This window comes from Labrus mixtus, chromosome 12 (genome assembly GCF_963584025.1).
Source record: "Labrus mixtus chromosome 12, fLabMix1.1, whole genome shotgun sequence".
In the NCBI taxonomy this organism is placed as follows: domain Eukaryota; kingdom Metazoa; phylum Chordata; class Actinopteri; order Labriformes; family Labridae; genus Labrus; species Labrus mixtus.
This window is the reverse complement of record NC_083623.1, coordinates 2523623-2546399: the sequence shown is the minus strand read 5'-3', so window position 1 is coordinate 2546399 and position 22777 is coordinate 2523623. Positions and strand designations below refer to the sequence as shown.

Sequence of the window (22777 nt, the reverse complement as noted above, 5' to 3'; positions counted from 1 at the left end):
TCAATCACTCAACCTTGTGGAGAGAAATCCGACGCCGTCGTCGTCGTCATGGTGGTTGCTGCGGTCGTGTGGAAAACCGTGCGTGGAGATGAGAGTCAGGTTGTTGAACTTCAGGTGAGGGCTACAACAAGAACAAAACGAGCCTGAGTGATTTATCCTTTAAACATTCAGGGCTGCAGAGAGGGATGTCTGCTGGGGGGGGGGGGGGGGGGGGGGTCAGGAGTGTCAAGAGGAAAAGATGATGAACACTCTTTAGGCTCCAGGATGGCGTGAGGTAAAACATGAAGATTCTTCTGCACAGACGCTCTGACTTTAAACTCTCTTTATGTTGAAGATAAAAGAATAGGAGCTCATTTAAAAAAAGTCTCAAAAGACGAGAATTAGTGATTATCCTTGACTGTTGATTCAAGTGTTTTTTATTCTCCACACTGTTTAACAGACAGTAACATAGCATTTCAAAAGGCCCCGAGGAGGAAGTGGATTATAAAACAAAGGGGCTCCTGGGTTCACGCATGAAGATCCTCGAAGCCCTCGTACACAGGAGAGAGATTCTTACCTGTGTGGTGAATGATGTTTCATCTCTATTGGATTTTTATAAAGGTTCTTCAGGGTTGTTTTTAGTCTCTTTGAGGTTTTTCTTTTTGTCTATCAAGTCGTTTTCACACACGCACTCCTGAAAATATCTAGATCATTTCAGGAAGACTTCTCCGGAGATTCTCCTGACCTCTCTGTTCACACATGCTGATTATACCCTGCTGCGTTCTCACATCAGCTCACTCTGACTTTCTGCAGAATAAATACGAGGAGGCTGGAGGAGAAACTCCGGCTGAAGAGAGAAACATTCAGCTGTTTGTGTTCACACATGACGCTAAAAACTGGAAATATCAGGAGTTATTCAGGAGATTTCTGCAAGTGTGAAAGCAGCTATATTTAGTGTCTCCTCTTTGAAAACATGTCTTTGTCTTTGTTACTACTTCATGTGTTTTCCCTTTTTTGTTTTTGTTTCCCTATGTAGGAGTTGTTGGTTTTTATCGCAGCACTTTGAAGTTGTGTTGTATTCTGTTACCTCAGGGTCCTTTTGTGCATCTGTTTATTTTCCCACTCTTTGTAATCATTCCTTTCTCTTAATGGTCTGTCTTTTTGAGTAGTTTGCCTTTTTTTGTTTTTTTCACTGACTTTCCGATAACTTTTGATCTCTGAAACTCTGTTTAACACAGTTCATCCTGTACATTCAGAATGTAAATACTGCTTTATGTTGTATATATCTTATTATAGTAGCCCTACTTAGTACTTATTGCTTATTTTATTGCTTATTTTATTATCTCTATTTTATTTTATCTCCTACTGCTGTATTGTGTGAATTTCCCCCTGGGATTAATTAAGTATTTCTGATTCTGATTCAATAACAAATGTCAACACTTAAAGCCGTCACAACTGTTCCCACCTTAAGAAAAACAAATACACAGCTTGAAGGTCCATGCTGAAAAAAAAATAAAGATTTTCAAATCCAGTGAAGCACAAAAGAAAGGATCTTCTCAGGTGGATGTTTTCAAACCTCCCCGTCTACAGATGCACATGTGATTGATGAGCATGAAGAAATCCTGAACCGGCCCCCCTCGGCCCTCTTGTGTGTTTACTGTCCACAATATACAACTTCTTTTGTGATGCAAATGAGCTCCCTTTGTTGCGGCCTGCGGGGACATTATGCAGCTGATAAGAGCAGCTCCAGCTCCTTGGAGCGGTGAATAGCAGAGTGTGTGTACACCTCGCAGTGACCGTCCTTATCAAAGCGACGCCTCTGATCGCCTCCTGCGCTGCTCTTATCTCAGCTTCCTGCTAAATTAACGCCCACCGGCACAGATCCACAAACAACCAGACATCAAGATCTGGTAAACTGACCGGATGATGGAGGAGGATGGAGGGGGGGGTGGGAGTGCTGTGTTATGTTACTCATGTCGTAGCAGCATTTAGCAATTTGGGGATTCACTCTGTGAGGGATGTGACAACCTGCAGAGCTCGGCCGGTTGTGAGATTTGAGGACAAATTCAGCAAAGAAACAAGAAGTTCAACTTTCACCTCATGGCTGCTGAAATCAACACAGACTGAATTTTCCTCACTGGAAGCAAAAACCTTTGAGGCATTTTTAGTTCTAATATTTCACTCGTAAAGAAAAGATATCTTCCCAAACAGTTTTTCAGAATATTAGATCAAAAGCAGAGGTCGGATGTAAAGTGAATGATCTGGAGCGTTCATCACTGATCCTTGAGTTTTGACGTAAACATGTAAAATATGAATAACAACAGTCGAGCACCAGACAATGAGTGCAGTCAAACTTTTCCTTGTTAATCCGTGCCAGAAGGTTGGATTTGCAGCGCCGCACCGAGGCATTAAGGCCTCTTATTGGCGTCTGGATGAATCAGAAGTCCTGGATTTGCCGTGTTATCAGGCGGTGACAGACGGGCCGTGGGTGACCCTGCAGCCTGACCACGGCGAGCAGAGGGGCCGAGCCGCAGCAGAGCTCTTTATCTGTCTGACCCCGTCCCACACAGTAATGGAGTTTGGGGGGGGGGGGGGGGGGGGGGGGGGAACTGCTGGGCTGGAATCAATGAGCACATGGAAAGCTGTGTTGTGTTGGGGAAGGGGGGTGGACATTTGGGCAGGGCTGATAAGGGGGGCCCCAGCAGGCCGACACTGACCCATCATTCACCCTCTCAATGCGTCGCCCGCCTCACCATTAGTCCAGCGGACACTAACTGCCTCATTAGTCAACTCATTAGTGACAGCAAACACAGATCGCCACAGCAGATCCCTGACGGGGGGAGAAACAGTGGAGTGGCTAATTAAAGGGGGGGGCCCAGCGCTGGCCCCTGCTGAATGCCAGGCCTCGGACAGCTGCGTGCCCCCCGCCCCGCCGTCATCATCACCGTGCCAGCCACCGCCAGTTTCAGCGAGCTGTGAGATCTCGCTCATATAAAAAACAACGGCGGGCAGCGGTTGCCTGGCAGCTATCGGCAGGTTTCTGAATCAGCAGCTTGGCGTGCTTCTTATTATCTGCCGGAGCGGTTAATCTCACAAAGAGAGGACGGAGGCAAAACATGTAAGACGTCCGACCCGCAGTCAAGTGACATTTGCAGAGATGTGGATTCCTGGAATAAAAGGCGATAAAGGAATGAAAGAGGAGCTTCAGTGTGAGGCGCTGCTCTCCTCGGGTTCAGGGTTTCTGTGGAATCTGGAGTATTTCTCGAAGAACAAAATCATTTTAATGCATGTTATTATAACTACAACTTTGAGTTAAACGTCTGTTTCCTGTCTGTGTTTAACGTGCAGACACTTGTGGGTTTCAGACTTTTCAAGAGGTAGACAGACTGTTTGTTGTGTCTGCTTGATTTTCTGTTTTTTGTCATCCTGTCAATAACATTTTGAGGGATGCACTTTTCAGTAAAGCTATCTTTGGGTCCACTCAAGCTGTGCTTTAGCTGCAGATTTTATTTGCAAAGTTTGGTAGAGAAGGTAGAATACTTTAAAAAAAGACAGGTACTTTTGTTCTGAAACGGTATGAACTAAGGGGAATAGGTGTGTATAAAAAACCAAAGGTAAAGACAAACATAAAGAACAGGTGTATTTCGGTAGAAGGGGTTAACTTGTGGAATACTTATAACAAACTTGTACTTATAAAAGTATAAAAGGTCGGTTTGATTGTTTTTTTGTGAGTGTGACTTCTGTTTTGTTTTTTGTTTGTTTCATTTGTTTTGTTTTGAAATAAATTCTTGGAACAAATTTTGTTCTGATATGTTTTGTTTTTTTGTAACCAAACTAGTTTAACTAGTGTCTTAAAGAATAAGATTTGTAATAAGGGTTGGTGTAATAAGATAAAGCTTCAGCCTAAACCTTTTCAGTCAAAATGTTTTTGTTTTTTTCTTGTGACCGAAATAAATGATTACTACAAAAAAAAGAGGTGTAGTGAAATGTTTGCCTGACAAGGGTTGGACAAAGGACATCAATCGTACTAACTAGCATTGATTCTGCACTCTTCATGGAAACTTTTGGTTGTCTTTATCGAGTGTCACTCTCAGCAGACGGATGTTCAACATGAGTCTGGTTCTGCTCGAGGTTTCTGCCTGTGACAAAGACGTTGATGTTGCTGTGTGCTCTGCTCATGGCAGCCTTAAAACTCATTTGCTCAGTCTGGCTTTTATATAAATTCAAATCTTAACATTATTGTTTTGTCTTTTTTATCCTTCTAAAATTTTAAATATTCTTCATTTTAATATCTTGTTGCTTTTATGTGTCGTATTTTATTTTTTCATTTTATATATATTTTTTTAATTCTTATTGGTGTGCATTAGTCTCTCAATGATTTTATAAACTACTTTTTCATCAATAACTTTTCTGCACTTAATTTGTCTGAAAGGTGCTTTATAAATAAAGTTTGATTGATTGAATGTTGGGTCTTTGTAAATAATATAAAGAGAAGTGTCTTGGGATAACTGCTTCAGGTTACAGAATACATGGATCGTGACATCACAGTGAGGTACTTTTGAAAGAAGGACCACCACAGGAACACTTGTTGATATCACAGCTGATAAGGTTGCCTCCATGTGCAGACCTCTGTGTGTGTTTTGTTCTTAAAGGGGACTTGGAGACGACTGGGTGCTTACACACTGCACAGATGGTGAGAGGTGTGTGTGTGTGTGTGTGTGTGTGTGTGTGTGTGTGTGTGTGTGTGTGTGGGTGGGTTAATAGGGGACCAACAGAAATGGTTTGCCCCTGGGCCCCTCAAGAGGTTAATCCCGTCGTTGTGTCAGAGGATGACATGTGACATTATTCTGATGTAAGAAATGTCATTACATGTAGTCGACTGAAGATCTGTGGGAGGAGTCTGTGATGAAGAAGACTCACCAGAAACAAAGAACCTCCAGGAAAGATAAACCTGTGTCTGACGCCCCCACCACCACGACCCGAGCGTTAACAGTGACCTTTGGCTCCATGGTTAACTTCCTGCTGATGAGGCTGAGAGCAAACGGTGCCTGCAGGAGAGAGAGAGAGAGAGAGGGAGAGAGAGAGAGAGAGAGAGAGAGAGAGAGAGAGAGAGAGAGAGAGAGAGAGAGAGAGGGAGAGAGACAGAGAGAGAGAGAGAGAGAGAGAGAGAGAGAGGGAGAGAGAGAGAGAGAGACAGAGAGAGAGAGAGAGAGAGAGAGGGAGAGAGAGAGAGAGAAAGAGAGAGAGAGAGAGAGAGAGAGAGAGAGAGAGAGAGAGAGAGAGAGAGAGAGACAGAGAGAGAGAGAGAGAGAGAGAGAGAGAGAAAGAGAGAGAGACAGGGAGAGAGAGAGAGAGAGAGAGAGAGAGAGAGAGAGAGGAGATAGAGAGAGAGAGGGAGAGAGAGAGAGAGAGAGAGAGAGGGAGAGAGAGAGGAAGAGAGATGGAGAGAGAGGGAGAGGGAGAGAGATTGAGAGAGGGAGAGAGGGAGAGAGAGAGAGGGAGAGAGAGAGAGAGAGGGAGATAGAGAGAGAGAGGGAGAGAGAGAGAGAGAGAGAGAGAGGGAGAGAGAGGGAGAGAGAGAGAGAGGGAAAATAGTCGGTTAAAAATCTGGAGGGAATTCGTCGCTCTAAACGACTGCTGCTTCCATTTTCTGAAAATGAAATAAACCACGAGCTGCGGATACCTTTAATTATTAACCCACTAAAAGCATCACTAAAACGATGTGTCCAATTTCTCCCATTTGAACATCACAGGATGAAACAGGAACGCAGCTTTCATTAAAGCATTTCATCTCCCAGCTTTCAGGCACACTAACGACTTTCTGAATCTTTCAATTCTGAAATCTGTGCTGAGGGAAACTCTCTGAATAACATTTCTCTTACACAGTCGGCAAATTCAGGTTTTCAAAAAAGACCAGTGGACGCTCGAGGAGGAACGCTTAAAGGGTGAGATGTTTCAAGATGGAACTCGACTTCTTTATTTTAAAAGCTGAAACACACAGGGGCGTGTCCAGACTTCTTGGACTGAAGTGGCCCAACTGGGGCAACGACTCATGACGGGGTGGCCTGAAGTGTGACGTGAACTTTACAACACAAGACATCAGAAACATTATCTTAACTTTCTAATGACACAAAAAGAAGATTTATGTTCAATCACAATCTAAAGAACCTTAAAAAGTGAATGCAAACTCCTGCACAGTCTAACGTTTTGCCGGTTAGTTCCTTGTAAGTAAGACAGTGTGCATGACTTTCCCATGATGCACCTGTCTTGTGAAATAGATGTGCAAAGTTTGATGTGGAAGAGGAAAATATGCAACATCGATAAGTAAATAAAAAATACTGGCAGCCTTTGCAAAAGACCTAATAGTTGGTTTTAAACATAAGTCCCGCCTCTGGCAGGGGGGATAGCCAATTACAGAGTAGGATTATTGAAGTGGCCCCTCTGGACACGCCCCTGAGTAAAACATTACACCTTTAACCAAACCAATCAGAAACCTTTGTGATGTCCTTAAGATCACCTCCAGATTTTGTTTTTAAAATGCGTTTCTCTCTCTGGTGAAGGGAAATGACATTCAAATGACATTATAGCTACGCTGAAAACTTTTTCCAAAGAATTCAACTGAATTATTGTTGCTTAACTCTTGTTGCTTAACTCATCGTCATCAGTCGACCCGTCACCCTCCTATTTTGTGCTTGTTGTACTTAAATTCCGCTGCCTTCCGCTGCTTAGAAACTACGGTGGCTGGGAAGTGCAAAGCAAAAATGACAAAGTGTGAAACACTTTTACAAAATTTGAGATGAATTTACATTTTGAAAAACATTTTTACATTTTATAAAACAAAATTATAAGATGTGAAACACTTTTAGCAGTCCCCCAAACAAATTTACAAACGACAGATTCTCGACAGAAAGGGAATGTACCAAATGCAGGAAGTGACCCAGAAGTGATTGAGTGAGGGGTCAATTTGTTTGTTTTGGCAGAAAGACTTTGCAGATCATTTAATTTTAATGCATTAATGAATTTTTATGTTAATCATATATAAGTTTATATTCTTTTCTAAAGGTCTCAGTTCTGGATGGAGTTATTTGCAGACCTCTGAGATGTTGGATAAGTTTGAGAGAGCGTTCACATGAAAAGCAAAAGCTGAGTAATCTGACTCAAATGAGTTTTACAAAACGGGCAAAACATCTTTCTGTCACCACAAACTCTGTATCACTGTTCACCAAGTCTCTGCCAAAACAAACAAATTGACCCCTCACTCAATCACTTCCGGGTCACTTCCTGCATTTGGTACATTCCTTTTCCATTGAGATTGTAAAAGTGTTTTGGTTTTGTCATTTTGTTTTATAAAATGTAATTTAAATTTGTCTCACATTTTGTAAAAGTGTTCCACACTTTGTGATTTTGCTTTGCTCTTCCCAGCCACCGTAGAAACCAGCAGGCCCAGACTAACGGCTACCTCCGATCACAATGAAATCTAAACACCGGGATCAAACATGTGACCTGCTGGTTCAGAACACTTTTCCACAATAATTACAAAAAGAGTCCCGCAGGAATTACAGGAACACTTTGTTCTAATTCCCCGACTCCTCCCCCCCACCCCTCACTAAGCGCTCCGTGGTCTCCCCGCCCAGCAATCTGACGCGGCTAATGGCTCCTTCATCATCTATAATTAGGCAGATTGGCCCCACAATGCACCTTGTTGGATGACAAAAAAAAGAGGGAAACCCGAGGGTGAAATTAACCTTTGTGTAAAATTCCAATAATAAGGCCGCATGTGTGTGACATCTGTCCCCGACTGGGAGGGTTTGATTAGCGGGAAAACAAAAGGGCATATGGTTATTTATGAGTGCATGGATTAGAAATATAAGAAGTCGTGCAGAAAGCTAAATTAGAAAAGTAGTATTTATGCTCCATTGCGTCAGGACACAATAGTCACAAGAAAAACATGTGAAATCTCTAAATGGGCTTTTTCTTTTCACAGCCCAAGCACTGTCGCATCCTAAATGATTGACAGGTGTCAGGACACGCCCCCTTTGTTTTATTGATCTTTTTGGCTACGTTCATTCAGGCTGCAGACTTTGGACCACTGACAAACCTGCAGCTTCTTAACCTTTTCGGGGATTAAGATATTTTTTCGACCACAGAGTTTGGGACTGTACCTAAAAACACAAAAACTTCACCTGGATGGGCGCAGACGTGCACGCTCATGGGAGCTCTGAGGCCGCCATGATAAAGATGTTTTCTGTCATAAGAGACCACTGTGTCTCCTGTTTAACCAAACCCAATATTGACATGTTATTGTAAACCAAAGAAACCTTTTCATTTATCCAACCAAGTATTTTTGGTGTCTTAGCCCGTTTAAACTGTTTCACTAAACAAACTAAATGTTTCCTGTTTGGGTTGATCAAGACACAAGAAGAAGTTGGTAGAGTTTGAGAAACATCCTGGTTGTGGCTAATTAAAAAAAACATCTTTAGGGCTGCTATTTGCTAGACTAATCCCCCCCACCATGCACCACAGAACACCACAGGAGGTCATTCCTGCCTGTGGCCATAATACTCCTCCCTATATATATCATACATAAACATCAATACAAATCATCATCTTGTGTGCAGGGGGCGTGTCACTCACTTTGAACCGCAACTGGAGGATGAAAATCACGCTACACGTGAATTGAAGTTTTTTGTTCTTTTACAAAGAGGCGTTTTCCTTCTCATCACACTGCTGACGTTAAAATAGCCGATCAGTGGTGGTCTTGATTTAAAATACAGAGTCCATCCAGTCTGAGACCGAGACAAGACCGAGAAGAAATGCTTTCAAGTACTACTACATTATGTGGTCTAAATCTATAGATTTATTTCAGCATACAGATCCTCCGTTTTTGTGTTGGATAACTTTATAATAAGTCCATTTTATCTCAAATGTATTCATGCATTATTGGGTCATACATATTCTGCAGTTTTATTATATAACAGTCGAGTTCAGAGTTTAAAAAGATGTGGGTAAATCATTAAAATGTTGCAGGATGTCGGGTCATGTTTGCAGCTCTGCTTTGTGCTAAAACAACAAGCTGAAGCTTTGAGATTTACCTTAATGCAAACTGAAAACAAATCATTCTCAGGCATCAGTTTAATTTACGACCCTCTGAAGTCACTAAGGACAAAAATGTCCACTTGCAAAAAACTGCTATAAAAATAGAACAGATTTATATTTTTTTCTACTTTTGTCTGCATAAATCTCTTAAACAACTTCAGCCCTGCTCAAAACTACCAAACATTCAATCATTTTTAGGAATTTAACCCTTTAAATGCCAGTTTGATTACATGATGTCTCTGTTGTTATTTAAGAAAAAAACACAAAAATCAGTTATTTTCCATTTAACAAATATTTGGTGGCTGGGGGATTTTTTTAAATCAGTCTTGGATATGTCAAAGATTATCCAAAATATTGACTTTGATGCATTGTTCAGATGTAGTTCCCTGTTTGGACATTGGAGGGCGAAAATGTCCAATTTACAAAAACTGCTATAAAAATAGAACAGATTGATATTTTTTTCTACTTTTTTTTTGCATAAATCTCTTAAACAACTTCAGCCCTGCTCAAAACTACCAAACATTCAATCATTTTTAGGAATTTAACCCTTTAAATGCCAGTTTGATTACATGATTCTGGCATTTTAAGGGTTAAATTTCTAAAAATGATTGAATGTTTGGTAGTTTTGAGCAGGGCTGAAGTTGTTTAAGAGATTTATGCAAAAAAAAGTAGAAAAAAATATAAATCTGTTCTATTTTTATAGCAGTTTTTTCTAAGTGGACATTTTTGTCCTTAGTGACTTCAGAGGGTAGTAAACATGTTTCTCAGTGTTTTATTGATCTATTAAAAAAATTAAAATGTGCATTCCAAAATGTGTCAAGAGAGAGTCTTTCTTACAAAAAATGGTTCCATATGCACTAACAGACAAAATGATGACCAGATGAAGAGGAAACATTTGACCAAATGGACAAAAATGTCCATAGTGATGCATGAGGATTAAGAGTCGTTCTCAATTTAAGATTTAGTAAACATTTTATCTCTCCAGTGTCAGAACTAAAAGCTCTGAGTTAGCTTTGGATTGGAGCAGAGAATAGAGATCTGGATTGAACTTCAGCAGAGAAAGAAAATGTTTAACGGTTATCATCTCTGATATAAGTCATCCACTCACAAAAGAATATATTCAGAACACATTATAATAACAATGATTTGTAATCCGTGTGTCATGCAGACGCCGCGCCATGACACTCATTGAAAATGAGGATTACTTTATATGTAAAAATCCTGTATGTGTTAAAGGCACATTAAATGCCTTCATGCATCCGTCTGAATACTGCAGGAATTAACCAGATGAGGCATTCAGGTGAACAAAGCTGCTTGCGCGGTGCAGCAGGTGCAGCAGCTCTTATCACGCTGGAGACGCCTCACCTTCTTCCCTCAACACAATGACGGCCGCTCCGTGTCATATGATCCTGTACGTATTGACAGAGAGGGAACAGGTGCTTTAAATTTGATTAATCATCCCCGAGGCGAGGCTCTTATCTGCACGGGAGTCTGGAAATCATGGCTGCTGTGTGAGCGAGGTGAAAGGGGGGGGTGATGGAGGGAGATGATGAACATGTGAGTGTACACACGGTGATACCGTAGGGTTAGAGAGCACAGCTGTACATGTGGGGAATATTTAAAGTGACAGATATTAAAATAAATCACGGCATTATTTAGATCAACAGTATCCACCTGCTGATTTCATTATTTTACCGTCTTTCTTATGTTGTTATCAAAACATAAACAAATCAGCACTCTCAAAGTGCAATTATTTAAAATGATTAGATTTAAATGGAGAGCTAGCCCTGATGAGAGCGACTTTAAACACTTTTAAAAGAGTCAGAGCTGAAAGCTTAAAGGTCGCTGTATACTCAAAACAAACTTAAAGTCAAAAGGTTTTTTCCTGAGTAGCTTCTCTGCCTTTACAGTGAGGAGTGGGATATGATCATCCTTCCTTATGGGATAACATCGAACACAAACGGATCGATTCCTCCAAAAGGAATTAATGCTGACGCACACAAAACACCGACAGAACTGAACAATTAGAAACCTACAGACACCCAAGAGGCAAGGTGGAAGAACTATAATTTAATTTTCTTAATTTAATCCAAGCAGCAGCCACATCATGTGTTGAAACCTGAAGCCAATAAAGAAGTGCTAAAAAACTGCAGTTCCTCAAGTGTCCACTCGAGGATGGCTGCAAAAGCCAAAATTAAAACTCGTAAAAAAAATGAACATTTTAGGGCGCAGAAGGCCTGGAGGTTAAATCACGCTCCATTTACGGAGGCTATAGTCCTTTAAGTGGGCAGCCCGGGTTTGAGTCCAACCTGTGGCTCCTCTCCCACATGTCAATCCACTCTCTCTCTCTCTCTCCCCAATTATCCACTAAATAAATGAAGGTTTAAAAAAAGTCAGTTTTGACAGCAGAGTTTAACCCGTTGACAGCCTGGTTCAAAGATGACATAATCTACTCATTAATACCACCGGTCTGTTGGGCATCTTATCTGCTTTGATTATACTGAGGCAAAGAGTTACACACATACTGTATTTGCATAATTAGGGGCTCGCTGAGTTGACTGACAGGTGGGCTCGTTGTGGTTGAATGCTAGAAGGCTAAAAGAACGCTTCAGCTTCACTTAACCTGTTAGTGCGTTTTGATGTGATGATAGTGTGAGACAGCATTTCCCATCATTGGGCTTCAAAGGTCCGCATGAAAAAACCAATGGGTGACGTCTCTGAGACTATGCCTTTGTTTTATACAATCTATGATCTAACCCAAAAAGTTACAGGAGCAGAGAGAAATTGGTATTACCTACAAAAACATCTACTTAAAATAAATGAGCTATTTTCACTTCCCAACTTTCCCCACTTGCCTCTCAGGACTTCCCTGTCAGTTTTGTCCGTATCATTTAATGTTTTGACATAAAGTGTTCTTATTGCAGTTTTCATCGGAGGTGAGAAAATTCAGTATTTTTTAATTGCGGCAGTAACTGCGTCTGTAGGGACTTGGGGTGGGAACCGAAGGGTAGCCAGTTCAAGTCCATGTGGGGACCAAATCAGGAAATTGGCGTGATGGCTGGAGAGGTTTCCTGAGACCTGCTGAGGTGCCCTTGAGCTAGAACCGAACCCCCCTAGCAGGTTGAACCCAGGTTGAACATATCAGGTTGAACCCACAGTGTGCATATGATGTGTCAATTCTAGGTCGACTTGTGCATGGCGTTTTTGGAAATACAGATTTGTTTGTTTGCCATGTTTGAGTTTCCCGTCTCTCTTATTGTGACACTTAAATGGAGGTCAGAAGCACAAAGCTACTTCCTGTCTGTGAAAATATTCAGCGTTCATTCCATCATACATTTCTCTGCAGGACTTTCTCTTCCATACCTTCAAGTAAAGCGGGGTTCTGTCTTTTCCTTTTGAAAACAGCACCCCCTAGTGGTCACATCAACACCCTGCCATTCACTCTCTTGTCAGCAGCTAATCTAATCTACATTCCCTGGCAGGCTTGCTCCCTGTCAGCCAGCTGCCGCCGTGCCCACCTGGTCCTCCGTGATCCGCCTGGAAGGGCCGTTGATGCCAAGCTCCTCCAGCGGGTAGATGATCTGGCGTCGCGGCCGGACCGGGACCGCACAGTCGAGGACCCAATCCAGATGGTGGACGCAGGAATTCTGGGTGCAGAAGAAGAGGGGAAGGAAGTCAGTGAGCTCAGAGGAAGAAAAAAATTAAAAAGAACTCCTCAGAGGTTACACAGTGTGAGGGCTCGGGAGGCGACAGAGTGATAATGAGGTTAGATGATGCAAGCATTACACTGGAAACCATCACACCACTGCTCGAACACAGATAACTCTCTGGTTATCTTCTGCAATTATTCTATTTGCACATCATCATCTTCCAATCTGGTGCTTGTTTTGTGGAAGGTAATTAGCAGAGGAAGTGGAGGCCTCTACATGTTGAGGAAATATCTTGTTACAGAGTGGAGAGGTGGCGCTGGCAGCGCCGGCGCCACCTGCTGCCCTGACCCCGGGGGGACGGAGGTCTGCAGAGGCCAACACTCTGCTAGATCTGCAGCTTTTTACGATCAGAACAAACAGCTGCAGAAAACAGTTTTATCTGCAGATTGTATAGATTTATATTATTAAAATATTTCACTGGAGAAGGAACTACTGCTTCCTTGTGAGTAAACTTTTCTTCTTTCCATGCTCAGACTTGGGTTTGAAGTTTTCTAAGGAAGAGGCAGAGGTTAAATCAGAAACATAATAATGGCATTACCTGCCTGGCATTCTGTCATTATGAGAGAAGACACATACAGCAGTGAGTCTAGAGTCCGTTGGGGCCCCGAGGCCAAAATTAATTGGGGGCCCCTCCAACCAGTGTCCCGACGCTTACTCCTCTTCCGCTTTCTTTTTACACTCAGATGGAGAATACCTCTTTATTTTGCTTCAGTGACTTTTATAATCAAACTTTGTTTGTCACAGCAGCAATACTTGCAACGCTGAGCAGGGCAACGAGAGTGAGGGCTGTCAGATGGGGCCCCCTTCAGGAGGTTTCCTACAAGCTGCACTATGACCATGATGAAGGCCCACAAGCTTAAATGTGTCGTTCTGATTAACAGATAAAATTGATCTTCATACTACAAATGTTGTTGGAGCTAGGCTCCGAGAAGGACCGAAGGCCTCCCTCAGCCTCCGAGAAGGACCGAAGGCCTCCCTCAGCCTCCGAGAAGGACCGAAGGCCTCCCTCAGCCTAGGCTCCGAGAAGGACCGAAGGCCTCCCTCAGCCCCCGAGAAGGACCGAAGGCCTCCCTCAGCCTCCGAGAAGGACCGAAGGCCTCCCTCAGCCTAGGCTCCGAGAAGGACCGAAGGCCTCCCTCAGCCTCCGAGAAGGACCGAAGGCCTCCCTCAGCCTAGGCTCCGAGAGGGACCGAAGGTCTCCCTCAGCCTCCGAGAAGGACCGAAGGCCTCCCTCAGCCTAGGCTCCGAGAGGGACCGAAGGCCTCCCTCAGCCTCCGAGAGGGACCGAAGGCCTCCCTCAGCCTCCGAGAGGGACCGAAGGCCTCCCTCAGCCTAGGCTCCGAGAGGGACCGAAGGCCTCCCTCAGCCTCCAAGAGGGACCGAAGGCCTCCCTCAACCTAGGCTCCGAGAGGGACCGAAGGCCTCCCTCAGCCTCCGAGAAGGACCGAAGGCCTCCCTCAGCCTCCGAGAGGGACCGAAGGCCTCCCTCAGCCTCCGAGAAGGACCGAAGGCCTCCCTCAGCCTCCGAGAAGGACCGAAGGCCTCCCTCAGCCTAGGCTCCGAGAGGGACCGAAGGCCTCCCTCAGCCTAGGCTCCGAGAGGGACCGAAGGCCTCCCTCAGCCTCCGAGAAGGACCGAAGGCCTCCCTCAGCCTAGGCTCCGAGAGGGACCGAAGGCCTCCCTCAGCCTCCGAGAAGGACCGAAGGCCTCCCTCAGCCTCCGAGAGGGACCGAAGGCCTCCCTCAGCCTCCGAGAGGGACCGAAGGCCTCCCTCAGCCTAGGCTCCGAGAGGGACCGAAGGTCTCCCTCAGCCTCCGAGAAGGACCGAAGGCCTCCCTCAGCCTAGGCTCCGAGAGGGACCGAAGGCCTCCCTCAGCCTCCGAGAGGGACCGAAGGCCTCCCTCAGCCTAGGCTCCGAGAGGGACCGAAGGCCTCCCTCAGCCTCCAAGAGGGACCGAAGGCCTCCCTCAACCTAGCCTCCGAGAGGGACCGAAGGCCTCCCTCAGCCTCCGAGAAGGACCGAAGGCCTCCCTCAGCCTAGGCTCCGAGAGGGACCGAAGGCCTCCCTCAGCCTCCGAGAGGGACCAAAGGCCTCCCTCAGCCTAGGCTCCGAGAGGGACCGAAGGCCTCCCTCAGCCTAGGCTCCGAGAGGGACCGAAGGCCTCCCTCAGCCTCCGAGAAGGACCGAAGGCCTCCCTCAGCCTAGGCTCCGAGAGGGACCGAAGGCCTCCCTCAGCCTCCGAGAAGGACCGAAGGCCTCCCTCAGCCTCCGAGAGGGACCGAAGGCCTCCCTCAGCCTAGGCTCCGAGAGGGACACTTTGGTGGGACCAGAATATTATGAAAATGACACTAAAACAAATACCACATCAAGAAATAATGTGATGAATCAGCGTTTACATTGATACAAATAATGATCCTTAACTTGATGACACATGAAGTTAACTTATTGACATGACTCAGCATTATTTGAGCCTGTGCCCCCCCCCCCCTCTCCTTAATGGTTCGCTCCTGTAGCTCTTAAGCAGGTGCTTAGACACACCTCACTCTTTTGACTCCACCCACATGTTGAGACAACCAGGAAGAGGTGAGTACTGCCTTTGACTGCTTTCACTGTTTGGATTAGCTTAATAAGCAGAGAGTAAGAAACACATTTTAAGTCCTCAACAACCATCCAAAAATACCTCAGCAAAAGAAAAGACCAACTCTACTGCTCACTTGATTTTATACGTCAGTAAACATTTTCCTTGTGACTTTATGTACTCTAGTTTCAAGTCTTGTGCACCCACCTCCTGGCTGTGGTCGGAGGGGTAGATCCGGAGGTACAGGCAGGATCTGTGAGCCAGCCGGAGGACCTCCTTAAACAAGTGTTTGGAGAAACGCTGGAAGGAGGGTTTGAGGACAAAATGGCGGATCTGAGCGTGCTCCTCGTAGCGGTGGTGGCTGAAGTAGATGAAGCTCTCGATGTTGTAGCGGGCGCGAATGTACTCGATGTCCTGACGGAGACGGGAGAAGAGGAATCAGATGAAAAGGAAGGTACAGACATTTGAAGAGGAACGGTACATTGGACAAGACGATTGTATTGAAGTTTTTTCTACATTATAACTTTATTAAAACTACAAAGAAAGAAACAGATCAAGCACTTCTTCATTGAGATAAACTAATTACTATACCATTTTTTTGTAGCCAAGATAAAGTTTAAATGACCAGACTGGATTTAAGGGAAACAAAGCTGCCCATGAGAGGGGATAAAGGGGAACATTTTCCGATTGAATGTTTCTGTTTCCTTTCGTCTTGATGCTTTTGACGTCTATGAAAATAAACTTACATTGCCTAATGTTACAGAGATCTCTCTCGACATTTTATGACCTTAAAATAAAAAAGTCTAATTAAGACTTTTGAAGGATTCATGGGAAGCCTGTGAACATTTTGGAGAAGGTGCAATATGACCCTACAGCAGTGATAACATTACAGATCAAACTAAGACTTTTCCTTATGCATCATTGGATTTCATTATCTCATGATAGTATTTGGACTCTGCAGTGGAGAAAAAAGATTTATTTTTGGGCTTTTTGTGCCTTTAATGGCGAGACAGGACAGTGGATAGAGTCAGAAATCAGGGAGAGAGAGAGAGTGGGGAATGACATGCGGAAAGGGAGCCACAGGCCGGTGTTGAACCCGGGCCGCCTGCTTGGAGGAGCATGGCCTCCATACGTGGGACGCGCGCACTAACCACTGCGCCACCAGTGCCCCGTGAGACTTTTTTTAAAGTAAGAAGTTTTCAGTGTAGTCGAGTACTTTGTGATGACGGGGGACAGAAGCAGGTGAGACGTTCAGGTTCCCTGTAACCTACCTGTTCATCTCTGAGGATCAGAATCCCCACCACCTGACCGTTCACCTGGGCCACAAAGGCCTGCAGCGCCCCCCCGCTCTGACAAACACAAGAACAGAACACATGAAATGTACATTTACGTGTGTGTGTGTGTGTGTTGAATTAAATACGGGCTTGATGCGGTGTCTGCTAACAGTCCAGTGCCATGAACACACATGAAGTGGATGCATCCTGTTTGGAGAAGTAATTATCAGAGTTGGAGCTGCAGCAGTGACAGCTGGGGCGTCAGTCAGAGAGGAGAGGACGTTCAATCTGTTCTCTGGCGTATGTGAGATATTCCTCCTTATTCCAAGACAATCACCGTCAACAGCTCCAGTCACACTCCATCGCCCAAAACAATCAACATTTTATTTTGAAATCAGTTAGGATTTCTAACCTTGACTTTTATGCAGATTACAATAATTTCCAAATATTGTTCAGTTTTTTCAGAATTGATTATGGAATATAATATTTAGCAAACTTAAACCCAGCCCACGCTTTAGGATTGTATAACCACGTGGTGAAATGTGCGCTCTCACTGTATGACTCATGATTCATATATGACCAAAGCTCATGTTTAACGTGCTCACAATGAACCAGTAAAATTAGAATGTAGCATTCAGTTACCATTGGAAAACTCCCACTAACGGAGGTTGACATCAGTCGAATATATATTAATTTCAGTTTCCTTAACGAAATGCACTGCTCAAAAACGCTCCCTCTCTCGCAAACACACTCAGCATCACCGATAAACACAAGCTAGCTACCAGCTAAATCATAACAAGGTCTGCAGATATTTCCTGCCAACGTTTCTTTTGAGATCGGAGGTGGAATAAATTAAACAGGCATCCCTTCTGTTGCCATGGTGATTTCAGACGCTGTCAGAAGAAAAAAAAGCCCTGAAGTTGGGGAATCAGCTCGTGGCTCTGCTCTGCTCATGATTATGTCGCTAACAGGGGTTAGCGTTATACGGTTTGTATCAGACTCATAACTGCTCTCTGAACAAAAACACAAACATTCACTCAAACAAGGCGTGTTGGTAACGCCGTGTGTGTACTGACCAGATCCCAGCGGGTCTCGTAGAAGAAGTCCAGATCCTGCAGCAGCATCTCACTCAGTCTCAGACCTTCCACCAGGTCACAGACAGCCGCTCGGTCTGCAGCCACGGCCTGCCTCACCTCAACGTTCCTGCAGGAACCAGCACAAGCCAGACTGTCATCAAAGCTGTGACTTGTTTAAGTGAGAGGGGATACTAAGACGGAAACAGAGATCAGACAGGGATACCATGGTGTTCCCCTTTAAGAAGGAGGCTAAATGAACCCGTGACCCACCCGAGCCCGTCGCGGTGGAAGATGTAGAGTTCATTTTGCAGCGAGCTGGTGGGAAGGCGGGTCACTCTGTGGAAGCTCTGCAGCAACGGGAACTCAGGGGACAGTGTGGGTACAGTGATGATGCAGAAGTCCAGGTCCTGATGGACAAGAAGGGAGACCAGAGACTTTATATGCAAAGAAGATACAACCATACTGAAGTGACCAAATGTGACGAGAGGTCGATTACCGCGCCTCATATCCTGGTTGACTGGTTGCTAGGGGTAGTGAGTTATCAATGTTATCAAAGTTTTCAGTGGGTGGTGAACCAGTTGTGACAAAAAGTCTTCGAGGCACTTTTTACAAATGTTTGTTTTGTTCTGTTTCTTTGTTCTGTCACGTGATTTTTAATTTGGGTTGTGATTTTTCATGAAGGAGTTGGGAGGAGGGTCCCGAGGCTGTCTTAAATCCTGCCCTGCTTTGTCTCCGATTTGACTCTGATTTACTAAATGAACATCAGGCTGTAGTGAGGAAGACTTGAAGGTAGAGATTGAGGATGATGAGATTGATTAAACTTATTTAAAAAATGTTTACTGAGGATATAAATCACAGATTTCTATACTGTCAGATTCCTTTCTTCACCCTGTGGAGTTGCCCCCCCCCCTGCTGGCCGTTACAGAGAATGCAGGTTAAAGACGATATACTTTATTAATCACACGAGGGGAAATTACGTTTACACTTTGTTTTCTGTGGACATGCACTTATGGAGAGATGTCAGAGTGAGGAGCACCATGAAAGAGCGCCCGAGAGCAGGAAGTGAACTGACACCTCTCCTGGTACCAGACCTTGAACCTCTGACCTTCTTGATCCCGACCTACAGACTGAGATACTTCCACCCGTCTAAGTCACTGAGCGTAGATTTGACGCGGTATAAATCAGGCAGCATTAGGATCACTTTTGAAACCACAAGGATCCATAGACTCCAGGGTCCCGTTTCAGAAAGCAGGTTTAGTTTCAGTTAACCCTGAAATGAAGGAAAGTCTGGGTTATCGGTTTCAGAAGAGGAGGTCACTCAAACCCGAGAAAGAGGGGTAACTCCAGCCTGTTTCAGAGAGAGAGGTAAGTTTACCTCTGACTCAGTTACTAAGGTAACTGAGTCTGTGAACCTAACCTGGTGGGGAGCAGGTTTTCTTCAGTGAACCCCGAGTTTCTCTCGGTCTCCTCCCTCTTTCAGAGCCAGAAACGCCGTTTCACTTCCTCATTCTTTCATGAAGATGTAGGCTTTATTTCAAGGGTTAAAGTACGGGCACTGGTTTTTTTGTCACCTGTTGCCTACTCAGAGCTGATTTTCACCGAGTGAACCTTCTCACAGTTGATTTAACAAACTTAAATCAGCTGATCTGGAACCAGAAACGCTGAGTTTCCCACCTGAGGGTTAATCAACTCAGAGCTCAGAGTTAGACAGGCCCCAGAGGAGACACCAGTACAAGAAATACTGACATGCACACTTCACCAGAAATAGATTTTGCAGCATATAAGGGGAAAAAATGTATTTTTGTAAAGAATTCTACTAAATATTCAGCTTTAGAATCTTTCACCTGGGGTCCACGTGATGTCTAATTTGATATATCAATATGTTAAAGAACCTGACACACCTTCAGTAAATATTATCCATCCACGTGTTCAGGAGTCTCTTTTTTATGTCTGTCTCAGATACGTCGATAGCGCAGCAGCTAAATAAAGATGTTTGTTCTGGTTTCTAAAGATCAGCTGCTTGTCTTGAGTGTAGCATGCACAGATGATACTCACAGGGAAGAGGTTGAATATATATGGAATACAGTCCGCTGATCTGGAAGAGATAAAAAAAAAAGGGGGAAGTGTAAGTGAAAAAATGCGTCAGTGCCAAATAGTGAATGAAAGCGGAGTGCCAGATCAACAACTGGCCGACCAATCTGCCCCTCTTCTTCCAGCTCGACTTGTCGCCTTCAGCTCCGTCACGCTGTCACTTTAAGCGCGCCTCTCATTAATAACATGCTCACTCTCCGCAGGACGCCACTCCACCTCATACTCAGCAACAGCTGGGAGGCAAGGCGGGCGGAGAGAGGAGCTCAGCAGGAGCCAGCTAACAGTCACTCTCTCTCTAACACGGCATATGACTGACGGAGCTCTGGACCGCTGCCATCCACTGCTGCAAGAGCCAACTCTGAAATATGTGTGGGGACTAATGGTGACTTTTAGAACGTCTACCATTCTTTAAATACAGCGTCACTAACGTGTCCCTACTGTGGATTTCACTTGGCATGCCTCGTGTCTTTTTGTCTTTTTGTCTGTCTTTATGTTTTCAGACGTGTTGGCATTTTGTGTGATGCTACAAAAACTTTTTTTGGTCGCTTCATATCAAACCTCTTTACTCCCGCTCAGTAGATAAACTCTGTCTCAACTGGACCTTTCTTTGCAACTTTTGATTTAAAAAGTGTTTGCTTTACACGTTTGATATTTTGATTTCTGCTTGTAAAGAAAACACTTTTCATGGGACACTTCCTGAACAACACAGGACTGGATCGATACAGCAAGTGATAGTTTTGTTTCTAAAAATAAAATAAAAAAAGAGACAAGAAAACATATTTATATTTTAATTTCATTGTACAGTGTTCCCCTTTGTTATTTATTTTTCTATTATATCTTTGCTTTAATACAGTGTATAACTTCTGTACAGTTTATTTTAATTTACTTAGCTGTTACTACAACTTATTTATTTTATTTATTTTATTTGTACTTTTTTTCTCATAATCCTATTCTGTTTTATATATCATTTTAACTTTTTTGTAGAAGCTAGCTCAGGGAGAAACGCACAAAATTCCAATGTACCTGTACTGTCCTGTACCTGTGCAAATGGAAATACACATCTATTCTATTCTATTGTCATAAAAAGAATCCCCTTTTTGTTTTGTGTGTGCACTTTTATTTCTCCCAAACTTCATTCTTATTCACTTTCTGAGGGCTGCAGGGTGAATTTGTTATTATTTTTTAAACCTTTATTTAACCAGGAAAGAAACTCACTAAGAGATTAAAAATCTCTTTTTCAAGAGTGTCCTGGCCAAGACAGGCAGCAAAACATTAACAGAGTTTCACAACAAACAGCCAATCTTTCAAATACAAAATACATCATTAGACATTAAAAGACACACATTACAAATCCAAACAGCAAAATGTTTGTCAAAAATCATCCACAAACATATCAGGAAGAACATCTACAGCCAGATGTGTCTGCCTCCAGGTAATTTAACTTCCTCTTAAAAGCATCCAACGAGAGAAGTTCATTAAGTTTCAGCTCTTTTTGTAATTCGTTCCAAGTAAAGGGAGCAGCAAACTTAAACGCCTTTTTCCCCCAGTTCAGTTCAGACTTTTGGAACCGACAGTAAGAAAAGATCTTGAGGTCGAAGATTATAAGACCCTGTACTCTTGTGAATTGTTTTTGTAATAAGGGTAGGTGTAATAAGCTAAATCTTCAGCCTACACCTTTTCAGTCAAATTTTTTTTGTTTTTTCTTGTGACTGAAATAAATGATTACTACTAAAAATGAACATATCGTTTGTCTCAATGCTCTGAGTGGTTTAGCAGCTTTGTCATTTAATTTAGCTAGCTTGCATATTAATACCCTCATTAACACTGAGCTCACCTCATTTCATACTTCTTGTCGATGGCAAAGCACTGAATACAGAAAGCGTTGGATTTCTCTGAGACACGTCCAGTCGACTGTGTCTCCTCCTGCTGAGAGGAAAGTGAACATGACACAGTTAGAAGTTTAAGACTACTATAAGCCCTGTTTCCACCAAGTGGTCTGGCTTGGTTCAGTCCAGTTTGGTACAGTAAACTCTGATCTTGCTTGCGTTTTCCAAAGCCAACCGTACCCTTACACATCACTAAATCACAGCAGCAAGGACAAAGTGCAAACGGCCAATAAATTCAACAAAGAACATGACACAGTAAACAAAGATCAGTGATTCCTAGGAAGGTCTGCATCTCCGAGGCCAAAACAAAACCTTAAAATGACCCTCTCAAAATCTGCAGGATATTCAAACATGGTGTGTTTTTTGTTTGTCCTTTATGACCGCTGTCACACAGGAAGTGATTATTCTTTCGACCAATCAACGGACTGCAGTGTGTCTACCTCCAATCTTTAGGGTCGGATCGGTACGTTTGGCACATCAACAGAAAGATAGCAAAAAAAGTAGGACGGTACAGATCAGTTTTTCTTGGTACTCTTCCTGACTTGTTACTGTGGAAACTGAACCAGACCGCTTGGTGGAAACTTTACACACATCAGATCTGATGTTCACATCATAATCATGGTTTTATTGTCTACGATGATTAACTGTAGCAGGGAGAAACTCTTTCTTCTTGTGACTAAGCTTTATTATTTCTTCATCTGTATGATCCAAACAGGTCAAATGAGTAAAACAAATCTGAAGGACTCACCTGCTGCGGATCAGATATTTGGATCTCTGTTGTTTTCTCTTCACCTTCTACGTCAGCCTGAGAGTCGGGTCCATCGTCTTCTATCTTCTGGTTTTTATACAAACCACTAAACTCTCTTAAATCGAAGTTGTGGTTCAAACACTTCACATCCACGTCCGAAGTGAGGCTGATGAAGCTGACGGTGACTCTGCCACTCTGTGGAGAAAACACAGTCGTCACTACAGAGTCATTCTCAGGTTTCCTCTTTTATTTTTCAAATATCTGTCCATAGCTCAGCAACTTCCCTGAAGGTTTTAGTATTTTAATTTTAACCCCACTGCGTCGATAAACAAAGACAT

The 22777-nt window shown here is 43.6% G+C and overlaps 1 protein-coding gene across 1 annotated transcript in view; it reads right to left on the bottom strand.

Annotated features, from left to right (window-relative positions):
- Positions 1 to 22777, bottom strand: part of cfap61 (cilia and flagella associated protein 61) — a 42692-nt gene that overhangs the window by 14506 nt on the left and 5409 nt on the right. The window contains exons 7-16 of the mRNA XM_061051472.1: positions 22440 to 22634; positions 21640 to 21731; positions 19770 to 19809; positions 17985 to 18121; positions 17715 to 17841; positions 16636 to 16713; positions 15572 to 15778; positions 12594 to 12722; positions 4900 to 5027; positions 14 to 121 (exon numbers count right to left, since the gene is read on the bottom strand). Coding sequence (XP_060907455.1) covers positions 14 to 121; positions 4900 to 5027; positions 12594 to 12722; positions 15572 to 15778; positions 16636 to 16713; positions 17715 to 17841; positions 17985 to 18121; positions 19770 to 19809; positions 21640 to 21731; positions 22440 to 22634 — 1241 coding nt within the window. The remainder of the gene's footprint in view (positions 1 to 13; positions 122 to 4899; positions 5028 to 12593; positions 12723 to 15571; positions 15779 to 16635; positions 16714 to 17714; positions 17842 to 17984; positions 18122 to 19769; positions 19810 to 21639; positions 21732 to 22439; positions 22635 to 22777) is intronic.